The 24,090-nt window shown below is 30.9% G+C and overlaps 1 protein-coding gene across 2 annotated transcripts; it reads right to left on the bottom strand.

Annotated features, from left to right (window-relative positions):
- Positions 1 to 1,297: 1,297 nt before the first annotated feature.
- Positions 1,298 to 9,449, bottom strand: LOC125837184 (ABC transporter G family member 22-like). Of its 2 annotated transcripts, none has more exons than XM_049516334.1 (10): positions 9,050 to 9,449; positions 6,790 to 6,860; positions 5,536 to 5,768; positions 4,819 to 4,974; positions 4,426 to 4,609; positions 4,041 to 4,349; positions 3,084 to 3,371; positions 2,631 to 2,915; positions 2,422 to 2,529; positions 1,298 to 1,733 (listed from the first exon to the last, which is right to left on the bottom strand). In XM_049516334.1, exons 1-10 carry the CDS (start codon positions 9,447 to 9,449, stop codon positions 1,512 to 1,514), a joined length of 2,256 nt encoding a protein of 751 aa, XP_049372291.1. In that variant the 3' UTR covers positions 1,298 to 1,511. The 2 variants fall into 2 exon arrangements, with proteins under 2 accessions (XP_049372291.1, XP_049372299.1); XM_049516342.1 differs by lacking the exon at positions 9,050 to 9,449 and adding an exon at positions 6,351 to 6,397 and having other exon boundaries at positions 6,790 to 6,866.
- Between the last annotated feature and the right edge of the window lie 14,641 nt (positions 9,450 to 24,090).

Raw genomic sequence — 24,090 nt, 5'->3', positions numbered from 1 at the left:
TCATCTAAGTTGCAACTAGCAGGGATCCTGCTACCATTTTTGTTCAATCACCATGGCTTGTTCTTTGGTGTATATAATAAAGTGTCATGCTTCTGCATGACCCCAGAGAGCTATCCACAAGAAAGTGACTTTAGCTGAACAGACGTTTTCTGCAGTTTTATAAGGAGAGGGTTTCAACAGCTTATCTTGAAAATGAATTGAGCAGTCTCTTAAAGATGCTAGACTCCATAGCAGATCATAAATGGCTCAAGCTCATTACTTCTCTCCCTCAATAGAGTTTCTTGCTGTAAGTATTCGGAGGAAGAAAAAGATGGATGAGTAAAATATTTGCTCATATTGACTTGAGCAGAGACCTGAAGAAGCCTATAACTTGTGTGGTTTCTATTTAGATTTTAAAGGTTTTATAGTACATTAGCTTGTTCGATTGTTGTAACTTTATGCATTAGTTTATTTTATTGTTGTAACTTAACTATAGATTTTCAGCAGCATATGAATTAGTCATTATATGAGCAGCACACTAATGCAAGATGAACCAGTTGTACTCAAAACTTATTCTGTTACTTGGGTTTAATCTGTTTTTGGTTGTATTATATTTATGTCACAGGATTTTGGCTTCAAGGTCTGAGAGTTAACTTGTGTATTCTGCCTTTGCATATATTATGTTCATTATGGATAAAAGAACTACTTATAATTACATAGTAGATGTTATGGAGCTACACTTTTTTGGTGAAATTTGGGTTGCTTACTTGCTCGTAAAAAAATCGTGTGGCACATCTATTCACTCTGGTCTACTTTAACTGCAACTAATTCAGGTTCGTGATTGTGAAGATATGATACTTGGGTCTAACTCATTCTCAGAAACTAGCTTGTGACGGGGGGAATTCCCGAGTCCATATAAACAAATCACCAATCCATTCCTCAACTACTCTAATCCACTCTATTGGTCCACTGTAATGTTGAGTATAAATTCTAGTATCATTCAGTCTCTCTGATGCATTAATGTGCAACTAATTTATTCTGTAACAGTAAAGATATGGCACTCGGATCTACTTTAACTGCAACTAATTCAGGTCCGTAACCGTAAAGAAATGACACTTGAGTCTAACTCAGTCTCAGAAACTAGCTTGTGACGGGAGGATTTCCCGAGTCCATATAAATAAAGGGCATCACCAATCCATTCTTCAACCGATGTGAGACTCTAATCCACTCTAACAGTAGCCTCATGGATCTCAGTTTGTACTTGAGAAACTTGTTACAAACATGAAAAGCTACAATTGAAACCAAAAATTCTCAAGCTACATTTTACATACACTTCATTTCTACTTCTAAGTTTCTAATACATTGAAAAATTACAATCAACTCTTCTTTCCTTGTGCTAGCTGCAACTTATATCAGCTGTTACAGAGTCTCTTATCTTTATAACAACAATCAGTATTCAGTAGTGTAAGCTGCAAATAGTACTAGTTCTTTATTCCTTTGGAAATTGAACCTTCGTTTTCATCATCGTTCATCTAAGCCCCTGAGTGAAGCTTCATTCTCCGTAAAGATATGTATGCCAGAAGCCGGTAGCCAAACACCATAGCTAGTAATGTACTTACTTCCCTTACACCATTGCCTACTTTGATCCCATCCACCCAGTCATTTTTCTCCTTGTATTGAACTTTTAGTAGGAGTTTGTACGTTTGATAGTTATACGATAAGTATCTTAGCCATGATATGAATACTGGTACTTCCTGCAGATCATTTCAAAATCAAGTATCAGAAATTGAACTGATATGAAGGCAGGGAAAAAGAGGAGAATGCTTTTGTCGCGTCTTGATTCTGAGATAAGACTTGACCAACACTCGATGCCTTAACTTCTATCGAGCAAACCAGGTAAACATATCTAACCATGAATGTGCATATAATACTTTTATGAAAACATTCATGTATACAATAACAATATACTCAGTGTAATCCCAGGTCTGTGGAGAGTAGGATGTAAGCGGACCTTAATCCTTATCCCTTCCTCGTGGAGGTATAGAGGTTGTTTCCAAAAGACCTTCAGCTCCAGTTGCGGAGCCAGGATTTTTATTGTTTCAAAATATGAAGAAGTAAACACACAAAAGAGTTGACGGGGGTTCAACATCTACTATATATACATCAAATATAATTTTAACCATGTATAAACAGTGTAATTTTCCGTCAAAAGGGGTTCAGATACCTGGCTCCGCCCCTACTCTATTCAAGTGCAGCAATCAAAGTAGTTGTTAAAGAAGGGAATATGACAGTTGAAAAAAAAAGACAACGGATAAGGAAAGCAGTACATAACATCCAGACAAGGAACAACAACAACAACAAAATAACGCGATATCTGAAAACAGATACGAAAAGCAAGAATAAAGCTAATACTACGAATAACTTTGAATACTGCATTGTTACCTTTACGAAATATCCACCAGCTAACATGAATGTCATTACTGTTACTGATGCCAAAGTTGTTGCCTTCTTTAAATCCATTAGTGTAGCCCCTATTGCTAGTCCTAATCCCTGGAAACAATGAATTAAGCAACGATTATTAGACGATTATCATTGAAGTTACCAATGCAAGTGAGTTAAACATTCCGTGAGAATTGAAAAAAATGGAATACCTGAGCTGCTACGATGCAGAGGAAAGTCGTGAGGACGGTTAGGAAAAAGGCACAAACATCATGTTTCAAGCCTGCCATGAAATATACTACTAAGATAAAGAGTACTGGCAGTATAAGATCCAAGGGGATGTCACTGGTGGTTCGCGCCAAAAAATACGCGCTTAATCTGTACATATCAGCAGATCTTTCCTTGTTCAGCATTGCCCTTTCTTGTGGAAATGTGAAGATTGCTGTGAATACTGGAAAAAAGCCCCAGAACACCGCGATAAAGAACAGCAGCCCCGCCTGCAATGAAGTTCCACTGATATGAGAATTGGTTGCAAATGTGCTACTAGTACATTATTATAAAGGTTCCGTAAACGTTTCAGTTAGCTTCTTTAGAACCATACACTGAAGGATGGTCAGTTGAACACCATTTGTCGGAAAATTATACTGTGTATATATGTCAAATACCTGTTCTTGCATATGTTTAGGACTATCACCACCAGATTGCCACCAGAGCATGCCTAAGATAACTGCAGTTGCAACAACTTGAGTGATTCTCAACCAGCTAAAATAATCGTGGCGTCGTTCTTTAAGTCCTCTCCAGAACAATATGGAGTATTGTGTCCACCAGCTTGCTCCCCATTCTCTCTTTGAGGTAACTACTTTAGACTTCAATTCCTCATCAATCATCATGGGAGCCATAAGTTTCTTTTTTTCGCTCTCAGCAACTCGCGTTTCGTATGCTTCCACCAGATACTGTTAAAAATCAAAAAGAAAATATAGTGAGGATTCATATAGTCGACCCGAACTTGTTGTAGATTGAAGCAGATTTGTTGTTGATATATTGTTTTGGAAAATAGTTGAGCTCTTTCTATGACTAGTTGTGTAAGTGTTCCAAGACATAGAGGTGATCTATCTGCTTGTCTGCATTTTTATATGTAAACGACTCTCCAAAAATGTTGTTGCACTTGTGTCGGATCCTCCAACAATACACTATTTTTCAAGGATACAACATGCATCCATCCAACATTTTTGAAGAGTTCAAGCAAATAAGGCCGAAAAACTCAGAAAGTTGAAAAGGAGCAGAATTTTTTTTTAAATTTATGCTAAGTGATAGGTTGAGTTTTTTTTCTCAGAAATGATTAAAGAACTTATGTCCTTGAGGATGAAAAACGTATGTTGCTCGGATTCTTCAAAAATGATGCTGCCCCCGTATCAGATCATCCAAAATGCACTACTTTTGGAGGATCCGACATGCACTTGTCGAATGTACCAAAATGTCCTTTCATGTTGCAGTCTTAAACATGACGTGTGGAAAGTTAGAATGAAAGAGTTGCCAAAAAAATGGAAATAGACATACATTCTTTTTGAAACGGAAAGTAAGATAAACAAATTAAAACGCCGAGAGTAGTAGAATTTATTCACCTCATGCACAATTGCTGGTGATGGCTTTCCATTCCTTGTTTCAGTATCTGAATTCCCAATCTGTACTTTGTCCTCCAACTCTGATGGAACGGAAACATCGTTTAAGTTTCCGTTCGCGAGATCCAGCAAGAATTCTGCTGGATTCATTGATATCAAAGGTGTACATCCTATAGTTGAAAAATAGTCCATTGCCTCAGATGCCTTCCCAAAATAAAGCAAACTCCCTTTGCCAAGAAGAATCAACTTATCAAACTTGTGGAATAGTCTACTAGACGGTTGATGGATCGTCGTGATCACTGTCTTTCCAGCCTATAACCACAGAATTGTAAGGACATATGACTCGTGCTATGACGAAATCTTAGATAAAACAGAGAGAAAGTCTTACCTCAGCGATATCGTGTAATATCTCAACTGTCCTTAAAGCTGTCGTTGAATCCAAACCGGATGTAGGTTCATCGAGGAACAATAAGGAGGGGTTGATTATGATCTCATTTCCAATACAGACGCGTTTTCTTTCTCCTCCTGATACTCCACGAACGAAGGAGCCACCAATCATTGTATCTTGGCATCTGTAAAAACATCACATTTCGCATTCAGCTTTCACAAAATGAAATGCATGTTCGGAAATTTACTTAATATGTATAAATAATTTATCCTGAATCCAGTAATCTACCTTTTTCTTAGAATTCAGAACTCATAAACTCAAAATTTATCGTTCTGCCTCTGGTCACACGAAGATTATTTCACAAATTTGTCAAGTATAGAAACAATAACTTACCTCTCTAGTCCTAGCTCGTATATCACATCGATGGCTCGTTTTTGTTTCTCCTCCTTCGTCAGTTTCTTTGGTAGTCGTAGGCGTGCTGCATACGTTAATGTTTCTCTCACTGTCAAGTGAGGAAATAGTATGTCATCTTGAGTCACAAATCCAATCCTGCCAAAAATTTCACATCCATATGTTAGATTCGAGTGAAAGAAAATCAATCGAATCCTTCAAAAATGCACTATGTCCCGGAGGATCCAACAGGCTTGGTGAATGTTTGCTATGTTGCTCAAAACTCTCCAAAAATGTTGGCGCACCTATGTAAGATTCTCCAAAAAAAAAAAGCACTAATTCTAGAGGATCCGATAGGCACCAGTCAACATTTTTTCTAGAGTCCGAGCAACATAGTCACTTGATGAATATTAGCCATATATGTTGTTCAGACTCTCCAAAAATGTTGTCTCACCTATGTCAAATCCTCCAAAAATGCTCTACTTCCGGAGGATCCAACATCATACCAGTCAACATTTTTGAAGAGTCCGAGCAGCATAGTCACTTGGTGAATGCTGGCTATATATGTTGTTCAGACTCTCCAAAAATGTTGTCGCACCTATATCAGATCCTCCAAAAATGCACTTATTCTGGAGGATCCAACCTCACACCAGTTGACATTTTTGAAGAGTCTGAACAACATAAAAACCGTCTAATGAACTCTGGAGTGTAATCAATCACCTGCTCTTTAAATGCTTTGAATATGGTTGTTCATTGTAAGTGATTGAACCTCCTGTTGGCTCTTTCACCCTCCCTCCAAGCAGGCTGAGCAATGTCGTTTTTCCGCTACCGGAAGGTCCCATCATGGCTAAAACTTCCCCTGGATCAACAGAACCACTTATTCCTGTCAAAATTTCCTTCTCTCTAGTTGATGTTACACTTTTGATAACCACCTTGTAACATACCTCAGTAAACTGCACAATTTTTGTCAAAATAAGTAACTTGACAATAAGGTCATACAATTAACTAGAATTTCAAAAATAACACCTATATCGAAATTTACGCCCTCGCGTATGTAGCCTGTGAGCAGTGGCGGATCCAAAATTTTAAAATAACTGCATACTATATACTAAACTATGTGGTACATTTTTGTGCAACACTTTTTCTAAGGTTGTTGTTTGTTAAAAGAGTTAACTATCAAAAACATACTTGAACTATCGTTTTTTCACGAGTTTCACACCTCCAACTATCAGTTCTTTCCTTTTCCTATCTGAACTACCACCATCTATGTATTAAAACATACACAACTATCGATTGTTCCCTTTTCCTACCTGAACTATCACCATCGTTCAGGTAAGAAAAAGGAAACATCTGATAGTTGAAGTGTGTTTGGATACATAGATAGTGCTAGTTCAGGAAGTAAAAGGGAAGAACTGATAGTTAAAGTGTGAAACTCGTGAAAAAGTATACTTCAGATGTGTTTTCGACCTTTAAGGCGGGAAGGGAAGTCTTGTACAAAAATACCACATGCAATGAGATTCTGTACAAGACTGAACCTGATGTTTAAAGGATCGCTTCGTAACATTAACCTCCCTCCTCTTGCCTGTCCAAATACATAGTAGTACCCAATCAATTCGTATTTCCAACAGGCGATGCCAGAAATTTCACGATAATATACACTACTAAGAAAAAATTGATATTAGCGACCACGGACAAATATTGTAGCTAAACAACAAAACTACTCACTAAATAGGATTAGCGATAAATTATATAACAAAAAATTATGTTAGCTACGAGCAATTTAGCGACAAGTTAGCAACAAAGTTCATGACTTATTCCATTTTTTTGGTTAGTGACTATTTGACCTATATATATATACATTACTATAATTTTTCAGTAAAGAGCGTTCAACTGATCACCCTTCCGTCTATATATACCTAAACCAAAAAATTGAAGAAAGTTTTATTTATGAATTTTAATAACTTAGGTTCACACCTTGAGGTATATTGGTAAGGTAGGTTCTGCTTGAATCTTCATTTTTCTTGTGCCAGCTTCAATATCTTCAGCTGCAATAAGTACATAAATATATATATAAATATAGCCAGAGGCGAATTCGGAATTTGAAGTTTATTGTTCCTGCAACGATAATAAGTAATTAATGTAACAATAACTCGTCTCATTTTCACGTGAACTCACATATTACGTTGTAGATTTGTCCCGGTATATAATTTATTATGAGCATGAATCTAGGACTATGATGATTAATTTATCGCACGTTACTTCCTATTAGCATACTCCCTCCGTCTCATAACGTTACGTAGTTTTATTCAATATGAAATTTTAGAAAAGAAAAATGACTATTGAAATTTATGATCTTTAATATGTCATAATATTTGGTCGCTATAGTAATTTATCAATAACAAAATATAAAACATGATCAAGGTAACAAGGCTTTATACTATAATATGTTTTTAATTAGTTGATTAAATTACTATTTTCCTAATCATTATACATTAACCAAATAGATGTCGAAAAATGAAGCATTGTGATAATCCTTGTGAGTACTTAATATTAACATTAATGATAAATACTTTTTCATCGATGTCTTAACTTCGAGCTCGGGATATAGAATCTCTTTTCTTTATCAGCGTTTTATACAGCCCAATATAAAACTTTTCAGCATGAATTTATATTTAATCAAACTCTAATATAAATATATCGAAAACATAATGAAACACCTCACACAAAGTTATTAGTATGATCATAAATCAACATCAACAATAATATACCCAGTGAAATTCTACGGTGTGATGATAAAACATAAAGTAAAAACACTTTTTTTGAGGGATTTTGCTTTAATAATTGCTATATATGATATATCCCACTAAACTCTATCAAAAGTATTTGTATGTGCACAAAGTGGGCACCATGATAAGACATAAAACTAACCTACTTTAGTGTAATTTTCCTATTTAAACCAACAAAATTGGCAACACACATTATTTGAACAAGTGTCTATTGATAATTGTGGAGGGTGACAACTTTTGTAGGCCAAACTTATCCCCTTAATAATAAGTGGTCAATATTTCAAATATATATATTTGAAATTAAGTTGAAAAAAAATTGTTCGGATGTTATATCAATTATTGATTTCAAATAAAATTATTAAAATTTATTCCTAAAGTTTTTTTTTTAAATTTATAAAAGAAAGTATAATGAAAGAAACTTTTCACTATGGACCTTCATATGACTACCATAAAAAAAAAGGGGGGGTCCACTTTTCACCAGTTTCTTACTTTAGGGACCTCTAGAAGAAAAAAAAAGTCAGTGTGGTAGTGTTTAATATTGACCCATGCACATGAAATAGGCTAGGTCATGGCTTTTTGGCTTTTCCAAAAACTAGTTTTCGATATTCGTTTTTGAGCTCGACTAATTCAAATTTTGTATTATTCAATCTTATTTTGAGGATAAAGCGCTCATAAGTCATAACCAAGATGATTTTATATCTAAGGCTCGAATCAGAAAGTATATGCAAAAAGTCTCATTTTGATGAGGCTAATAATACACTCATATCAGAAGAAGACAGACAATTTAATACCTAGGGCTCAAAATTCGAATCTGAGATTGTTCGGTACCTTCTTTTGGGTCAGACTAATTAATTTGAGCTGAAAAGTCCTATTAAGCGTTTCAATCATAAGCACAACTCTATACTTAGAATTCGAATATGAAAAAGTCTAACTAAGAACGAAAAATTATTATCACTTCACCGCAACCTTTCTTATAAAAGGTTGAACTTCTTTCTTCCTTTTTTCTATATATAAAAACTTTCCCTTTCTTAAATCAATCATTTGTCTTATTTTAAGCCTTGAACATTATTAATTTTTTTATTTGTTTCCTAATAAATGCTATATAACTACTTATAGTAAGTCTTTTTTTTGTTGTTGTTGTATAGTGATGGCTTTAATTATCATACATGCCCTCAAGAGGAAGGAAAACTAAAAGAAAGTAATGTGGCAGCCTGTTGAGAGGATATATGTGAGTTGACACAAATACCCTTACACATGTAGGGTTATGAATATTTATAACCAAGAAATCTCTTTGTTAACAAGGGTATTTATGTCTTTTGAAATGATTGAACTTTTTGTGGTGCACAAATTAAAGAAATGTTGGCAAAAATTTGAACTTTGCTTTTTTTCTTGGAAAAAAGAATTAAAGAATCATTATTTAATTAAGCTAAAAATAAAAATGTACTTACGAATATCATCATCATCATCACTAAAGGGTTTCATATCCGCGATCTCATCTGAGGGCACTGTAAAGCCTGTGAAAGAGAATGATAAGCCCAAACTGGCACTAGAGGCGCGGCTCAGGGCCGCGCCACTAGTGACTTCATCTAAGTCAAACTTCAATTGAGCACTCCTTGACTTTCTAATGTGTGTATTATTTTTCGATCCTACGCCACTCCGCCCTGGTGATGCACCTGTTAACCGTCTGCTTGACTTTCTCGATAACGTCTCCGACCCTCCTCCTCCTCCCGCCACGTCACCGTTCATCGGAGACGACTTTGTTCCTCCTCCCATTGCTGCTGAAATTGCTTCCACCAATTGATCTGACTTTGTACGCAGTAAACTTGTGGTACTTGGCCTATCCATCATTATATATTTTTTTCCCTTTAATTAAAAGGTAATTGTGTTAATTATACATGCATGCAATAATAATAATAATAATTATAATTCAACTTATAACAATATGTTATTGAAAACATAAAAGAAAAAAAAAGGTCAATTTTATTCAGTAAAAAACCATGCATATCTACATGTATGTATATAAGTTCTCATATAATTAACTAGCATTTTCCTATATTATATATATATATATATAATTTTTTCTTTTTTAGATTTACTAAGTTATCAAAAACAACAAGAAAAGGAGAAGGAAAAGAAACAATACTAGAAAGGAAGAAGCACTGAATTAGAATGAGAGGTTTACTCAATTCCTTTTTAAACTTTCGCAAAGCTCTCGAACTCCCATCATTGAAAAATTTATATGTATATATAATTGATCATTATGAAAATTTTGGCTGGAAAAAAGATGAACAAATGAAAGTTGCAATATAATATCATACCTTTGCACAAATAATAATAACAATAAGAAAGAAGAGTTGTGGAGAGAATACTCAAATATTATTTCATTAGTTCTATGAACTCTTTATAGAACTCTTTTACTTGTCCAAAGTGCAATTCATTTTTCTTTTATAGCTAGAAAAATAAAGACATGAAAAGTTAAAATGACATAAGTACCCTTGTTTATTACCCCCCCACCCACCCACCCCACCCCCAAAAAAACAATATATTTTTGCATAGTTACACCAACGGTGGAAAAACACTTGGCATAAATGCAAAAAATATTATTCATAAACATGAACAACAACATCAAGTTTTAATTTGTCTAGTCCAAATCATCCTTGTCATACACGTGTATGTATTGCTTTTCTTTTGTGAAATCATCACTTTAGAGTCTTTTCATTATCCTATATTTATTGAGTTTACACTCTTATATATCGTCAGTGTAAATAATATATTGATATCATTTGAATGATCTAATAATATAGTATATAAACGTTTTTTTATAACAATAATAATGTATACTGATTAAATTTTTACTACACGATACTTTGTTTTGTTTTATTTTTCATTGATTTGAGTTCGAATAATTCGAAAAGTTTCATTCTTGAGGGAAAATATTCATATTGACTCGAATCTAAGATTTTAGAATAATTAAAGATTGAAGTGTTACCATTCAAAATCTTTGGTGATAATTAGGTACTTGTTTGTCATAGCACTTTCACTATTTAATGGTCTTGTTCTTTTCTTTTCTCTTATAATAATATTATCAAAAAAAAAAAATTGAGCGGAGAATTTTTTGAAGATAATTTTTCAGACTCTATTATAAAATTGCGCTGAATGAATATATTGTTGTTGTTATTTATATATCATCAACACTACTTTAATTTTTAATAGATATAATGTTTCCTATACCAACTAATGTATTTTTTTTTCCGATTATTAGTACATATTGAGTACAAATTTATGTACAATATGATGCACCTATATATTGCCTAGCTATTTATGTGTATTCGTATTAGATATGTTTCATCCTATTTTCATTTCTAATAATATAGGAAGAATGTCCTTGTCCAAGGTGTTAAGTCTCCCTCTATCAATTTTATGTGTCTATATTTGTCTTCTAGTTAATCGGTTAAAAAAAGAATGTTACATTCTTACCACAAATAATACTTCATCCGTTTCAAGTTATATGAATATGTAATTGATTAGACACGATTTTGAAGAGAAAAAGAAAAAAAAATTGAAATTGGTGAAACTAAAATAAACTATAAAAAAAATTGTGGTAGTAACTCATCTAGAAAATAATATAGAAAAATATCACTCTTAGAAAAATATGTCATATAAATTAGCAATACAATTATACAAATATCACTAACTCATTTTAGACTATATAAATTTAAATTTTGTTTCTTAAAATTTGTATATAAAATTAAGCATCATCATATAAATTGAAACAAAAATTGTATATAGTTAAAGTTTGCAGATTTGATTTATGAGAGAAAGAATCGAAGTACATAGTTGGTCCCATTGGATTTATTCTTGATAAATTTTGAATATGAAAAATAAATAAATATTTTACAAAATTGGTTATGGTGGTAAATATTTTTCTTGAATTTTATTATTGTGTCAATTTTATGAATTTTTTTTTCCTTTTTTGCATTAATGAAATTTAACCTTATTAGGGTAGGCACAATGCCGCCATTTTAATCAAACGGTAGAAGATGACAAAGAGAAAAATGAATAGAAATTGAAAGAAATTTGGCAATACATAACCCATAGGCCGCCAATTGTCCCATTCTCATATTACCTTGCTTCAAGGGCAAAAGAGTTTTTGGAGTTTTTTTGAGGGGTAGGGGGTGAGGGGTTGGGGGTGGGTGGACTATTGTATTTGAATTCGTGTCGTGTAGGGTCTCATTCATGAGGAAGCGCCTTCTTACTAAAGATTATTTCATATTTAAGATTTGAACTCAAAATGAGGAGCAATTTTGTCCACTGCACAATATTCGTGTCTTCTTATGAATATTGTCACTTAGACTTGGAAATTTTTGTTATTATATAGAGTTGTAGTCGGATGAATATGATTTCTCCGCTCTTAATTAGAGGTAATTAAATTCGAATCTTGAAAATAAAAAAGATTATATAAAAATGATTTTACCTTTAAATGGTCTTAAGCACGGATGTGGATGCAACGTTCAAGCACTGAATTCATTTGAATATGATATTTTTTATACGAAGCATAAAATTGTGTATATACATTTATCAAAGTTATAATAAATAATATGTCTGAACTCATTAAGAACTTTAAAAATTAAATTGGTAGAGTTTAAATTTTAAATTTGCCTTTAATATTAAATGATATGAATTTCTATTAATTGATTGAACCTCCGATTCAAAGCAAATATCAAATATCAGTTGAAAAACCAAAAAGTTCATTTTTGTTTATATGTCATGCATGATGCATGCCTATCCAATATTATGATTCTTCTTAAAAAGAATATATTGAAGTGCAAGTTTCTCATTTTTCTTTTCTTGTTTTATCATGATCATGGTCATTATTGTTGTCATTATTAATCTCCTAATAAATACCTTTGTGAAAAAAGATGTTCTTGTCACGATCCAAAAATGGACGTGATGGCACTCGTCTTAACCCACCAAGACAAGTCAGCCTAAAACTCAACCATTACAATAAAATGCAAAAAATTTATAATAAACTCAAATATACCCCCAAAATCTGGTTGTCACGTGTACAAGCCTCTAAAGTATTACAATTGAATCAAAAGAAAAATACAAGTCTCATATGACATTGTTTCTAGAGTAGAACAAGATCATAAACATGAGTAAGAAGGATCGCTGAGAAGACAAACAACCACCTCACAAATCTCCCAGAAGCCTTGGAAAAGAAGAGAATGACAAGTACCACAAAAATCCAGGCTCGTAACCTACAAAAATTTGTAGAAGCAAGGGGTGAGTACCAAACCACACGGTACTCAACAAGCAAACCTCTAAACACAAGCTAAGGGTACAGAATACGGGTACTCCTTACACCCCATCCTAACCTCCATAGCTACAACCTGCATAAAACCAGCCCAGCCTAACAATTCACAGTTTACAAATCATACAGCTCAACAACAACACTCTAACAGATTATATATTCTCAATAACTACTCAATATTCATCAATAACAAGTTTCACAGAAAGGCACTCACAAGATCAGCAACACACAAGATCAAGTTCATCAATAATAAAAAGGTGCAATGCAATGAAATGCAATGTCAAGTATAGTGATGCATGTCTGACCTAATGATACACACCCGCTGTCTCTCAGTCCGGGACCCATGGGGGACATATCTGTCCATGCATCCATCGCGGCGCGCGATACGACCCTCGATAATAGTAACCATCGCGGCGCGCGATACGTCCCTCGAAATATAGTATCCATCGCGGCGCGCGATACGACCCTCGATAATGGTACATCCTCTTATCACATAACACTTATCACAACCATGTCTCAGAACAATGCAAATGACATGTTCACACAAATAATGAGAAGATGACCAATTTAATATCAATGTATAATTCACAACAATACAATCGTGACACAACATCAACAATTAAACAACAAGCCTTTTTATTACCCTTTTTCCATCACTAGAATTATTCAACATGGACAAGTCAACCCATCACCAATTCCCATTACTCCCAAACATATACCACAAGGAAATACACGAATTCCATACGCTTAGCAAGGGTTTAGAAATCCACTTGCCTCGAATAATCGAACAATCACTCCGAGACTTGAGCCTTCCCTTTTCGTTGAGCTTCCAAATCAATGCAATCTATTCAAGTACATAGTCACAATAAGATTCTGAAACTAACAACACTCATGTCACTATAGGTTTAGCCTAGACCCAAAAGCTTACCCAAATTTATAATTAAGTTCCTAACTCTTGGTGCCCATTAACTTATCAATTCTTCCAATTCCTTCAAATATCGTAAATCTACTAACATTCACAAAAATATGAACAACAATGACATTATTATTTTTCCAAGAAATCAATTAGGCCTTAACTTATATAGAATAACAATCTAACTCCTTTAGTGAGCATTCAACTTACTACTTGAAACTGTAGGTAGCATTTATGGAAAATAATTATACATATACTCCTAACAATTCAATTCCCTTAATCCCCAAAAATTGACAGCAAACAAAAAGGAATATAATAATAATAACAATACTATTAGCACCCACTGTTATCATTAATTTCCAAAACAACTCACAACCCATTTTAACTAACATACATCAATTTCACCTTAATTTCCCCAAACTCTTAATGAATTAAAATATTAACTAACATCAAAGAAAAGTCTCATATCCTAGTAGAGTTTCATCCGCCAACCACAGCAATTTAACCAATACGCTCTAGTCCATCAATAATTATATATAATATGCAACAATCTGTTAAAAGAATAGAAAAATTAGCTTCACATATACATATTTATTTATTTACCTAAAATACTCCTTGTTCCCGCCGCACAAGTTCTCCACGAACTTTTCTTTCGCTTTCGTCCGCTGAGTTCTTGCCTTCTCTTTTTTTTTTTTTTTTTAAATTATGACCCAATAATTCTCAACCCTAATAATTATTTTCTTATATGGGTCAAGTTGTATTAAACTAATTATAAACTTAACCCATTAAGCATTAACTAAAATTAGTTATTTAATAATTAACCATCAATTAGTTCACTCTAGTTAAATGAATATTCAAAATTTCCAAAAATGACCTTCTGGGTCATCACAGTTCTATTATTATTTATCAAGAAATTGATAGATATAGTTGTTCATCAAAATAATAATTATTAAATAAAATATTTTTAATGAATATAATTATTTTTAGTCGACCAATTAAATATAAAATTTTCTCTTATAATATGTCTCTCGATAAGCTTTCTTTAATATATAATATTTGATCAAACGAGTCTTATCATTGAAATTTCATATTAGAATATGTAAAGAAAAACATTCGATCATTAACATATTCTCTTGTGTTTGATACGATAAAAGTCAAATTTTATAGAATTTTTTTAATGAAAAGTAATATTCTATTGTTTAACTAGCAAAACATATTTTCATTATCAGAATATGTAACAAAATATTTTCCTCACTTATAAATGGAAGTTATTTTCGTTTCACTAAATCCAACTAATATCGAAATATTACTATTAATCATTAATATTAATAATGAAAAAAATCATTACTATTTTAAAACTTTATTATATAAAAGGGTAAAAATGCCATTTTCGAAAAGCAACAAGAAAAAGTTATGGTTTGAGGTATGAGTGGCTATAAGCATTTTCCCTTCCTTATAATAGGGTGGGGTTTATCGACATGAGTTGTCGTGCAGTAGTGAAACTGATTCATCCCTAATCAGAAATATCGTGTTTGAGTTTTGAGTATGGAGAAAATTTTGTTGAAAGTGTTACTCTGAATGAGCTCTGCAGTGAGCAATTCAAATTTAATCGGATCAATGTGGACTTCAAACACCATATAGGAAATTGGGGTTGGGGTAGGGGGTGGGGTGGGGTAGGGGAGGTGTGGGGTGGGGTGGGGTGGATTTAGACAAAGTGACCCCCAAAAGGACTATTTTGGTGATTTTGTTGATAAGAGATTTGTCTACTTGTCTTTGCTTGGGTGGTATGGTTGGTAACCACATAGTCTGCCCTAGGCGACACGTGTCATCCCAAATAATCTCATCCACTTGGTTTTAGTTCTCTAAAATTAAAAAATGTTTTAAGATAAGATCATCTTATTATTATTATAGTAATAATTACAATAAACATAAGGTATTGTAAATTCATTGACTCGATTAATTTAAATTATCGCAACCTGATAAAAAAAATTTAACACAACATAGAATTCATATAAGGGAAACACATTCTTTGCTGAAAATCTATCATTCTTATAGCTCGAACTTCAGATATCTAACTAAGAATAAAAATGAAATACTATACATCTATCTAACATATAACTTTCGACATGAGAACTATATATATGTAAAATTTTCCTTAAATTTCATAAATATTAGATTTGAACTTATTGAATTTAAATTTTAAATTCGTCTCTAATTAAAAATTGAGGGATCCCCTTGACGTAATAATATGTATCTATCACATAATTGTGGAAACGTATATTCTAGTATTTTATGTATATATGTATTTATAGTAATCCATTTAAGTTTAAAGAATATTTATATTATATTATATATTAGAGAAACAAGTAATAATATCTAGAAGTGAGAGGGAATTAGACTATCAAAATAAAATAATAATGTGTTGCAATATCAGTAGGATAAGGTAAACTAAGACGTGAGGATTCATATAATTGATTTTAATTTATTTACGATCGAAGATTAATATTGTTGTTATATTATAATTAAATAAGTAATTTGTTTAGTCAAACTCTAAAATTTATTTATTTTGAAAAATATATTTTTTTTTAATCAAAAGTGACCAGTATTCCAAAAATACTTATGAGCAAAACTATTTTTTTTTCAAACTTAATGTACTAAATTACCTTATAATATTATTGATTTTATACCATTTAATAGATTATTATGTTTTCTTTTCTATTTTGTTTTTATATATCTTTCTTTCTTTCTTTTTTCTTTTCTTTTGATTGTCCACCTGATGTCTGGTGTCTATATTTGAGTTCCGATTAAATTTGGATTGCACATTGTAGTCTGCAGGGCCCATTCGGGAGTGACGCTCCCAACAAGATTTTCTTCATGCTCAGAGTTCAAACCAAAACTTTTAATTAAGGGTAAATCAGTCCCATCACTGTACCATATCTTTTAAGCACACAAGAGTACTCTCATAATATTTTTCCTATTCAATATTATAATAATTTCATTCTACTTGTTCCATCTTTATCTAGTATTAAATATCATTCTATTGAAACACTAAATTTAGATATATAAAATGACACATTTAAAAAGTAGGGAAAATAACAACTAAAACAATTATTATAAATCAATTTCAAACATCCTCTGGTAATAAAATCGCATTATTTGACAGGAATAAGAAGTGTTCTATTCCCAAATAAAATCTCATGTCACCAATTCAAATTAATCGAACTTCAAACTAAATATTTTACGAAAAAACTTGAACATCTTCTGAAAATAAAGTTGCATGATACGATAGAAATCGCTCTACAATATTCACAAATTCAAAAAATTCAGGTCGAATTCAAGTTAGGCAAGCTCTAAATTAGACGTCAGACGAAAAAACTTGAACGCCCTCTAAAAATGAAGTCGTGTTTTGTAGAAAACACTCTATTCCCAAATCAAATATTCTCAATGTAAGTTTAAATTAATCAAACTCAAAAATAGATATATGACGAAAAACTCGAACATCCTCTAAAAATAAAGTCCACATTTGACAAAAAAAAAAACACATTATTCACTTATTAAACTTATTCAGCGCGAATATAAATCATTCGAGCTACAAAATAAATGTCGGTAGAAAACCCTCATATGTCTAATAAAAAATGTTTTATTTTAAATTAATTTTTTTAAAAATAAATTTAAATTAATCAAATTTCAAAACGAACTATTCACCGTTAAATCCTAAAAGGCGGTGCCGGCCTAAAGAGGGAAAAACAGGTGAGTCGTGACAAAGACCGCACTGCGTGGCAGACAATGGAAACCCAGTATGGCTAGTGACATTATTGTATATTTATTTGGTCACATACATATTTTTTTAAAAATATATATATATTTTCGATATTCGATATTTATATTAAATATTGAAATTTGATTAATTTTTTTTTTTAAAATGGTGATTTTGTATCTATATCTTAAACTCAAAATCCCTAACTGAAACGATATGTATTACTCTATCATAATCTTTAACGGCAGATGCAAGGCAAGATAGGACTAAGAAAAGGGCGAGGTCAGAAATTTCAGTAAGAATATTCAAGATTTAATATATTTTATACAGTAAAATCCCACTATTGAAGTATATTTGTATGAAAAATAATTGACCTATACTTCATTTTTTTTTTTTTTTACATATATCGTATAATCTTTCGATAAATCGTGTTTGACTCTCCAACTTTCGCTACATGTTGCTACACTACTAGGTAAGGGGTTCATCCAAAATTTATTCAAGCGGAAAATTACATTATTTATATATGGTTAAAACTATTTTTTACATATATATAATAGATTAATGTTGAAACCTTTCGACTTTTTCATATATTTACTTCTTTATATATTAAATTATTTTAGTGAAAATTTTGACTCTGCCGCTGTTCGACAGTGCCTTTTATTTATTTTTTCAAATGAAAAATTTTCAATTTTTCAGTGATATTATATTGCCACGTGTTAGAGTGGCCACAGCACATGTTAGGCTGTCAAAATGGCTATATTTGCAACATTTGGCATGTGGAGTCATTTTGAGACCTAATTAATGAATTATATCACGTATCTTTTATGATTTGCTTCTTATTTATTAATTAAAAAAAAATAGGTTTTTGTTTCTTACTTTACAATTGTCAATTTTTTACATGGATAATGACACTTAGCTTTTAGCATTTACTATTTTAAACTTTTATTAATGGTTCATTTCGTTTCAATTTATCTGACGATATTTGATTCGATATGAAATTTGAGAGGAAAAAAAGAACTTGTCGCTACAAAAATAGGAAATGAATTTTTTATGGTTTTAAATTGTTTCACAAGTAAATAAAAAAGTTTAAAATTAAAATTGTTATCAAATATAAAAATATATAAAAAAATTACTTAAAAGAAAATAATGTCATATAAATTTAAATAGAGGGTAAGTTTTTTTTGGAGGACACTTGACCTTCTCTTTTTTTTTTAAAAAATCATCCAAAATTATTTTAATTTTCCTCCGTTTCAATTTATTAATTTAATTTTTTTCTAGCTAAGTCAAAAATTAGATTTTTTTTTAATATAAGACAATTAATATTTGGTTGACGTCAGCCAGAACTAGTAAAATTTGTTAAAGTAAAATCTATATTAATATTATCATGCGATCAACATTGTTGATCTATGTCAGAGTTATCGTGGAATTGTTGAGATCTCTTTACTTTTAATTAGAAATTTTAAGTTCACATTCTATTGAAAATGCCACTCTTCATGAATGACCTTGTAATATGTGAATTCAATTTGATTGGACGTCAATATAAATATCGAATAAAAAAACCATTATTGATACTATATAGTAATATCTTTGAACTAAAGTTGGTGGCATATTCAATATTATCTGTTATTTATTTATTATTATAAAAATTCAAGTGGCAAATCATTTGGGATATTCTTAGTGTGCTACTTTCTGTACTAGTGTGTTATCATAATTGTATACTTGCCATACGGAGTTAGGATTTTCAAAAAAAAAGTTTAAAATCTGAAGAAATAGACACATGAAGTAATCGAAGAAGGTTCGATATTTATTATAAATGTCTAAAAAATTATTTTAATCATGTATAATAATAGAGTAAATTTTAGGTTTAACAAACATAAAAATCATATTTATATGCTATAACTATAGTTTGTATAATTGCGCTACATAGCAAACTTTTGTTTGCTATTGCTATTAATATGTATATTTTGGTATACATACAAAAGATCAATTGTATAATCTGTTTCGGTATACATATACAAAAGAATCAATTGTATAATTTGTGTTTGTATAAAGCGAGAAAGAGAGAAAAATAAAAGAAAATTGGGCAGCAGAAGATTTGTATTTGTATAATTATAAATGTATAGTGTCATATAAATTAAAATAGAGGGAGTAAATGACCCATAATATGTAAATCAAATTGATTTGATTGGATGCCAATATAAATATCGAATAGAAAAACCATTATTGATACTATATAATATCTTTGAACTAAAGTTAGTGGCATATTCAATATTATATGTTATTTATTTATTATTATAAAAATTCAAGTGGCAAATCAGTTGGGTTATTCTTAGTGCTACTTTCTGTACTATGTGTTATCATAATTGTATATTTGCCAAACGCCATATGAAAGGAGGCGTTGAGTCGGATTCAGAATTTAAAAATTATAAATAAAGATATTAAAGGGTGTTGAGTTGGATTCAGAATTTAAAAGTTATAAATAAATATATTAATGAGATGAATTGAGTTAAATTTAAATTGAATGAATTAAAATTAGTTAAATAAATAAATAGGTTATTAAGTCTCAGGATTATTTGAAATGAAATAAAATTATGTCAAAATAAGTTAAACAATAAGCTATAACCCGACTCAATAATTCTTAATAATAAGTTTTGATTTTGTTGTTATTGTTGCTTTCTCATAGTAAGTGTCAATTTGAGTAATATATCACATTAATCTTTAAAATTATAAAACAATTTAGATTATATTCTAAACTGAAAGTATATTAATTTAAATGAATATTGTGAATTAGTATAAAATAATTATTTAAATTTAATAAATTGGACATGAATTTAAATAAAAATTTTAATTTTCTTGAGTTAATTCATTGATTTGAGCTTTAAATTACGATCAGCTCTATAATATATCATTATCTCCTAGAGAGTTAGATTGGGGCTACACATAAAATAACGCAACATCAAATCAAATAAAAAAAAGTCAAAAAAATTTATGATTTCTAGTTAAATAAAAAAACTAATGAAATTGCGTCACATATACTGATAACATGTTCCGTCCAATCAAATACAATTTTGTTATTACTTCAATTTTATTGGTTGGTGATTCAAATCAACCAATTAAATTAAAGAAATTTTTCTTTTAATCATCACAACTTTTCTCTTCCAAACATAACTCAGAAAAATATCAAAATTCATAACAAGAAATAAGAGATCGCTCGTAGATCCAAATTTATAAATTTCTTTACGAAGCGCAAGCCTTTTTCTACGTACAAGTTTTAAATACTTGAAGATTAAGAATGAAACATATATTAATAACAAGGTTGTTCATGATTATAATTGCTCGTGGGATAATTATTGTTCTTGATGAATATTCATTTACTAAGAAAGTAGAATTATTTACCACTTTACCATAATTTTTCAATAATTTTGACAGATGCCTAATATCGTACTAAAACTGTTGAAAATTATATTTAATTATTACAATTGAGTTCAAATTTGGTGTCCTAGAATTTAATGCCTATCATTTTCTTTGATAGTATAATGTTTGACTAAAATCATATTTATATTCAATATAGTTCCAACAAATTGGGAATTCTCAAGAGAATAAATATTCAATAACTAAAAAATAGTTTACTCACATCGAGGAATATCCTTGAATAAATATATTCAATTTTAATTAAAGCTATTATTTACCAAAGAGAAAATCATATATGAATTTTTCTATGCATATCAAGTAATTGAAAATGTATTTCAATTACAAATAGCATAAGACAATTGAACCAAGTATGTCAATGGCATGAAATCACTTATAATCAAAATTATGTGGACATATCTTCTTTCTCTACTAGCATGCGTTCCGAAGTTTACTGGTCCGATTAATACAAATGTATATCGTATATTATGGATATATTTTGTCTATTTCTATCATAAAAGGCTTTATTTTCAATGTTTAAACTCAAAAACTTTGATTAAAAGAGAAAGAATTTTTATCATTTTATCATACCCTGTGATAATTATATAGATAAATATATCTTTTAATCAAGATTCGACTTGAATTAAAAGAAACATTATATCAATTATTGTTATTGTGTAGGTATAGTAAAACTTATTTCTTCCCACAACACTCTTTGCCTCCCAAGTTGTTCACTTAAAAAAATTAAAAATTATATAAATAATAGTAAATAATTACTGCTAATTTTATTTAATGATAGATTAGCAACAGATTATTCAATGATCCTTAGTCACGAGCAATTTAACGATATATTAGCAATGAATTTCGTAGCTATTTTTATTCTTCACCTTATATGCTAAGGGCGCCCTTGTCAAAAAATTACATTAATATTTAGCTAAGTTAAATTTTATTGTATATATATGTTAACTTTTTTTTTATGTGTCTACTTTTTTTATATATATTTTTAATATTCCTCGATAAAATTCCTGACTCCGCTACTATGAGGCAAGCTTATTTGAAACATCTCCACCAAAATGATAATAATGAAAAAAGGTAGGTAATCAAGACAGAAGAGAATACTATTTTTTTCAAATGCTTTTTTCAAACTATGATAACTATCACGTAAAATAGTGGCTTAATTGGCTGCAATGAAATGGACATTACACATGAATTACTAAAATGACCAAACAAAAAAAAAAGGAGTTGCCTTAAATACCAATTATTTTTTTTTTAAAAACAAATAAATATTAATTACTTCTTGAGCTTTTGATGTGCTATATCAAGAAAAAGGTAATACAATATAGAGCTAATTATTGCCTTTTTCTTTCTTTTGTGTATATAAATACTAACAAGGTATGAGCACAGAGAAAATATTGGAGCTTAGATAGTTGAAAGTGAGAGGTGAGTTGTTTTTTTTTTTGTGTTTTTCATTTAGTGTCTGGTACTCCTTTATGAGGTTCTATCTAATTTGGATTTGCATCGTATTATAACGTCTATTAAAGAGGGAAGCCACTACTAGAAATACGAAAAATTCTAACAAAATCAATCGAAAATCTATTGATTTTTTTTTTTTCAACGAGCCAAATTTTGATAGGTATATATCAATCAGACGTCCGTTGAACATTCTCCTTTTTTTAACAATGAGCGTTCCAGTAACATATTTTTACTATTCTCAAGGCTAGAACATGAAATCTTTAATTAAAAATGATTTTTTTTTTATTCATTCTGTCATAATCTATGGTGAATTGTTAGTTTTGGAAAGTTAAGGGGGTAGTTGTGCTTGGAAAAAACAAAGGTGGTGAGTTAGGTTAGGTTTCATGTGCATAGGGCCCTTTATTAGGGGGAAAAAGGTATACTACATTATAAATGCATTGAAAAGGCATGGGAAAGGGCAAAATAATTATTTGCACTTCGTGTTTATACTAAATTATATTAATTTATCGAGAATAATAATAAACTTTATGAGAATATATATTAATTAACTATATTTAATTGATTACAATTTGTTTATGTAAAAATGTTTGTCATGTGTTTATAGAGTTGACGTAAGGTGAGTAAGTTTTGTTATGTAATTTAAGTAATAAAATTAAAATACTTTGGTACATGCTTTTTGGAATTTAATTTAAAAGGTTATTCATTGTTTTAATGATAAAAGAAGTGGACTTTAATTTACGAAATATTGCCTTCATAGTTTGAAATATTTCCAACTAAATGAAAGTTCAAGTAGCACACATCGAGAATAAAATGAAAAAAGGTCTCTTGAGATGATTTGATCATTTACTGTGTCAACCTTTAGATGCATCGGTTCATAGGTCTGAAATCGTGGTGAGTAGAAGTGTTAGAACGAGGACGAGGTACACCTAAAATCATATACACAAAAGTTTTCTCAAAAGGACCTATATTTTCTTGGTTATATACATTGGTATAGGTAGTTCCATTTTTTACAACTTTAGACCAGTTAGTCTAAACTCTAAAGTTTCCAGTAAAATTGTGTGAAACCTTACCGATAAGCATAATACATAAACAAACACTCAAATATGACCTTGACAGGCAAGTAAATACTCAAACTTTGAGAGTGTACATCTAAACCCCTCAACTTGATCACTGACAACTAAACACTCAAACTCATTCCCACTATGTCTCGTGGACACTCGACGTTGACGTGGCAGATAATTTTTGAAGGTGTTTAGATGATCATAAGTTGCAGTGTTCAACTAACACAATGGAGACGGGTTGAGAAGTCTAGATGTGCATACTCAAAGTCGAAATATTTAACAAAACAAAATAAGTGAAGTTATGAAAATTAATTTCCAAAGTGTCCTTACAAAGAAGTGGAAAAAAAGAGGAGAAATATACCCATAAAAAGATACAAAATGGGAATGCCTATAAGCAGGAAAAACTAGCCTTCCCCTCTCCAATTGCCTGACTAATTTTTACATGTATGTATGATGATATATACAGTGAAAAATTCTCATGTTCATGTACTTATGGGGATTATGAACACGAATACGTCGCGATGTACGCGCGTAGTATGATTTTATCGAGGCTTTCCGGGCTTTAA

Source organism: Solanum verrucosum, unplaced genomic scaffold (assembly GCF_900185275.1).
Source record: "Solanum verrucosum unplaced genomic scaffold, falcon-dt-bn FXZP01000284.1, whole genome shotgun sequence".
Lineage (NCBI taxonomy): Eukaryota > Viridiplantae > Streptophyta > Magnoliopsida > Solanales > Solanaceae > Solanum > Solanum verrucosum.
This window is presented reverse-complemented; position numbering and strand designations above follow the sequence as displayed.

Bases quoted from the DNA above. Each gene is read 5' to 3' on its own strand.
- LOC125837184 (XM_049516334.1), bottom strand. From the start codon at position 9,449: ATGATGGATAGGCCAAGTACCACAAGTTTACTGCGTACAAAGTCAGAT. The intron at 4,975-5,535 runs GTGATTGATTAC...AATTTTTGGCAG, and splicing joins TCAAAGCATTTAAAGAGCAG to GATTGGATTTGTGACTCAAG. The intron at 4,610-4,818 runs GTAAGTTATTGT...ATGTTTTTACAG, and splicing joins TACGAGCTAGGACTAGAGAG to ATGCCAAGATACAATGATTG.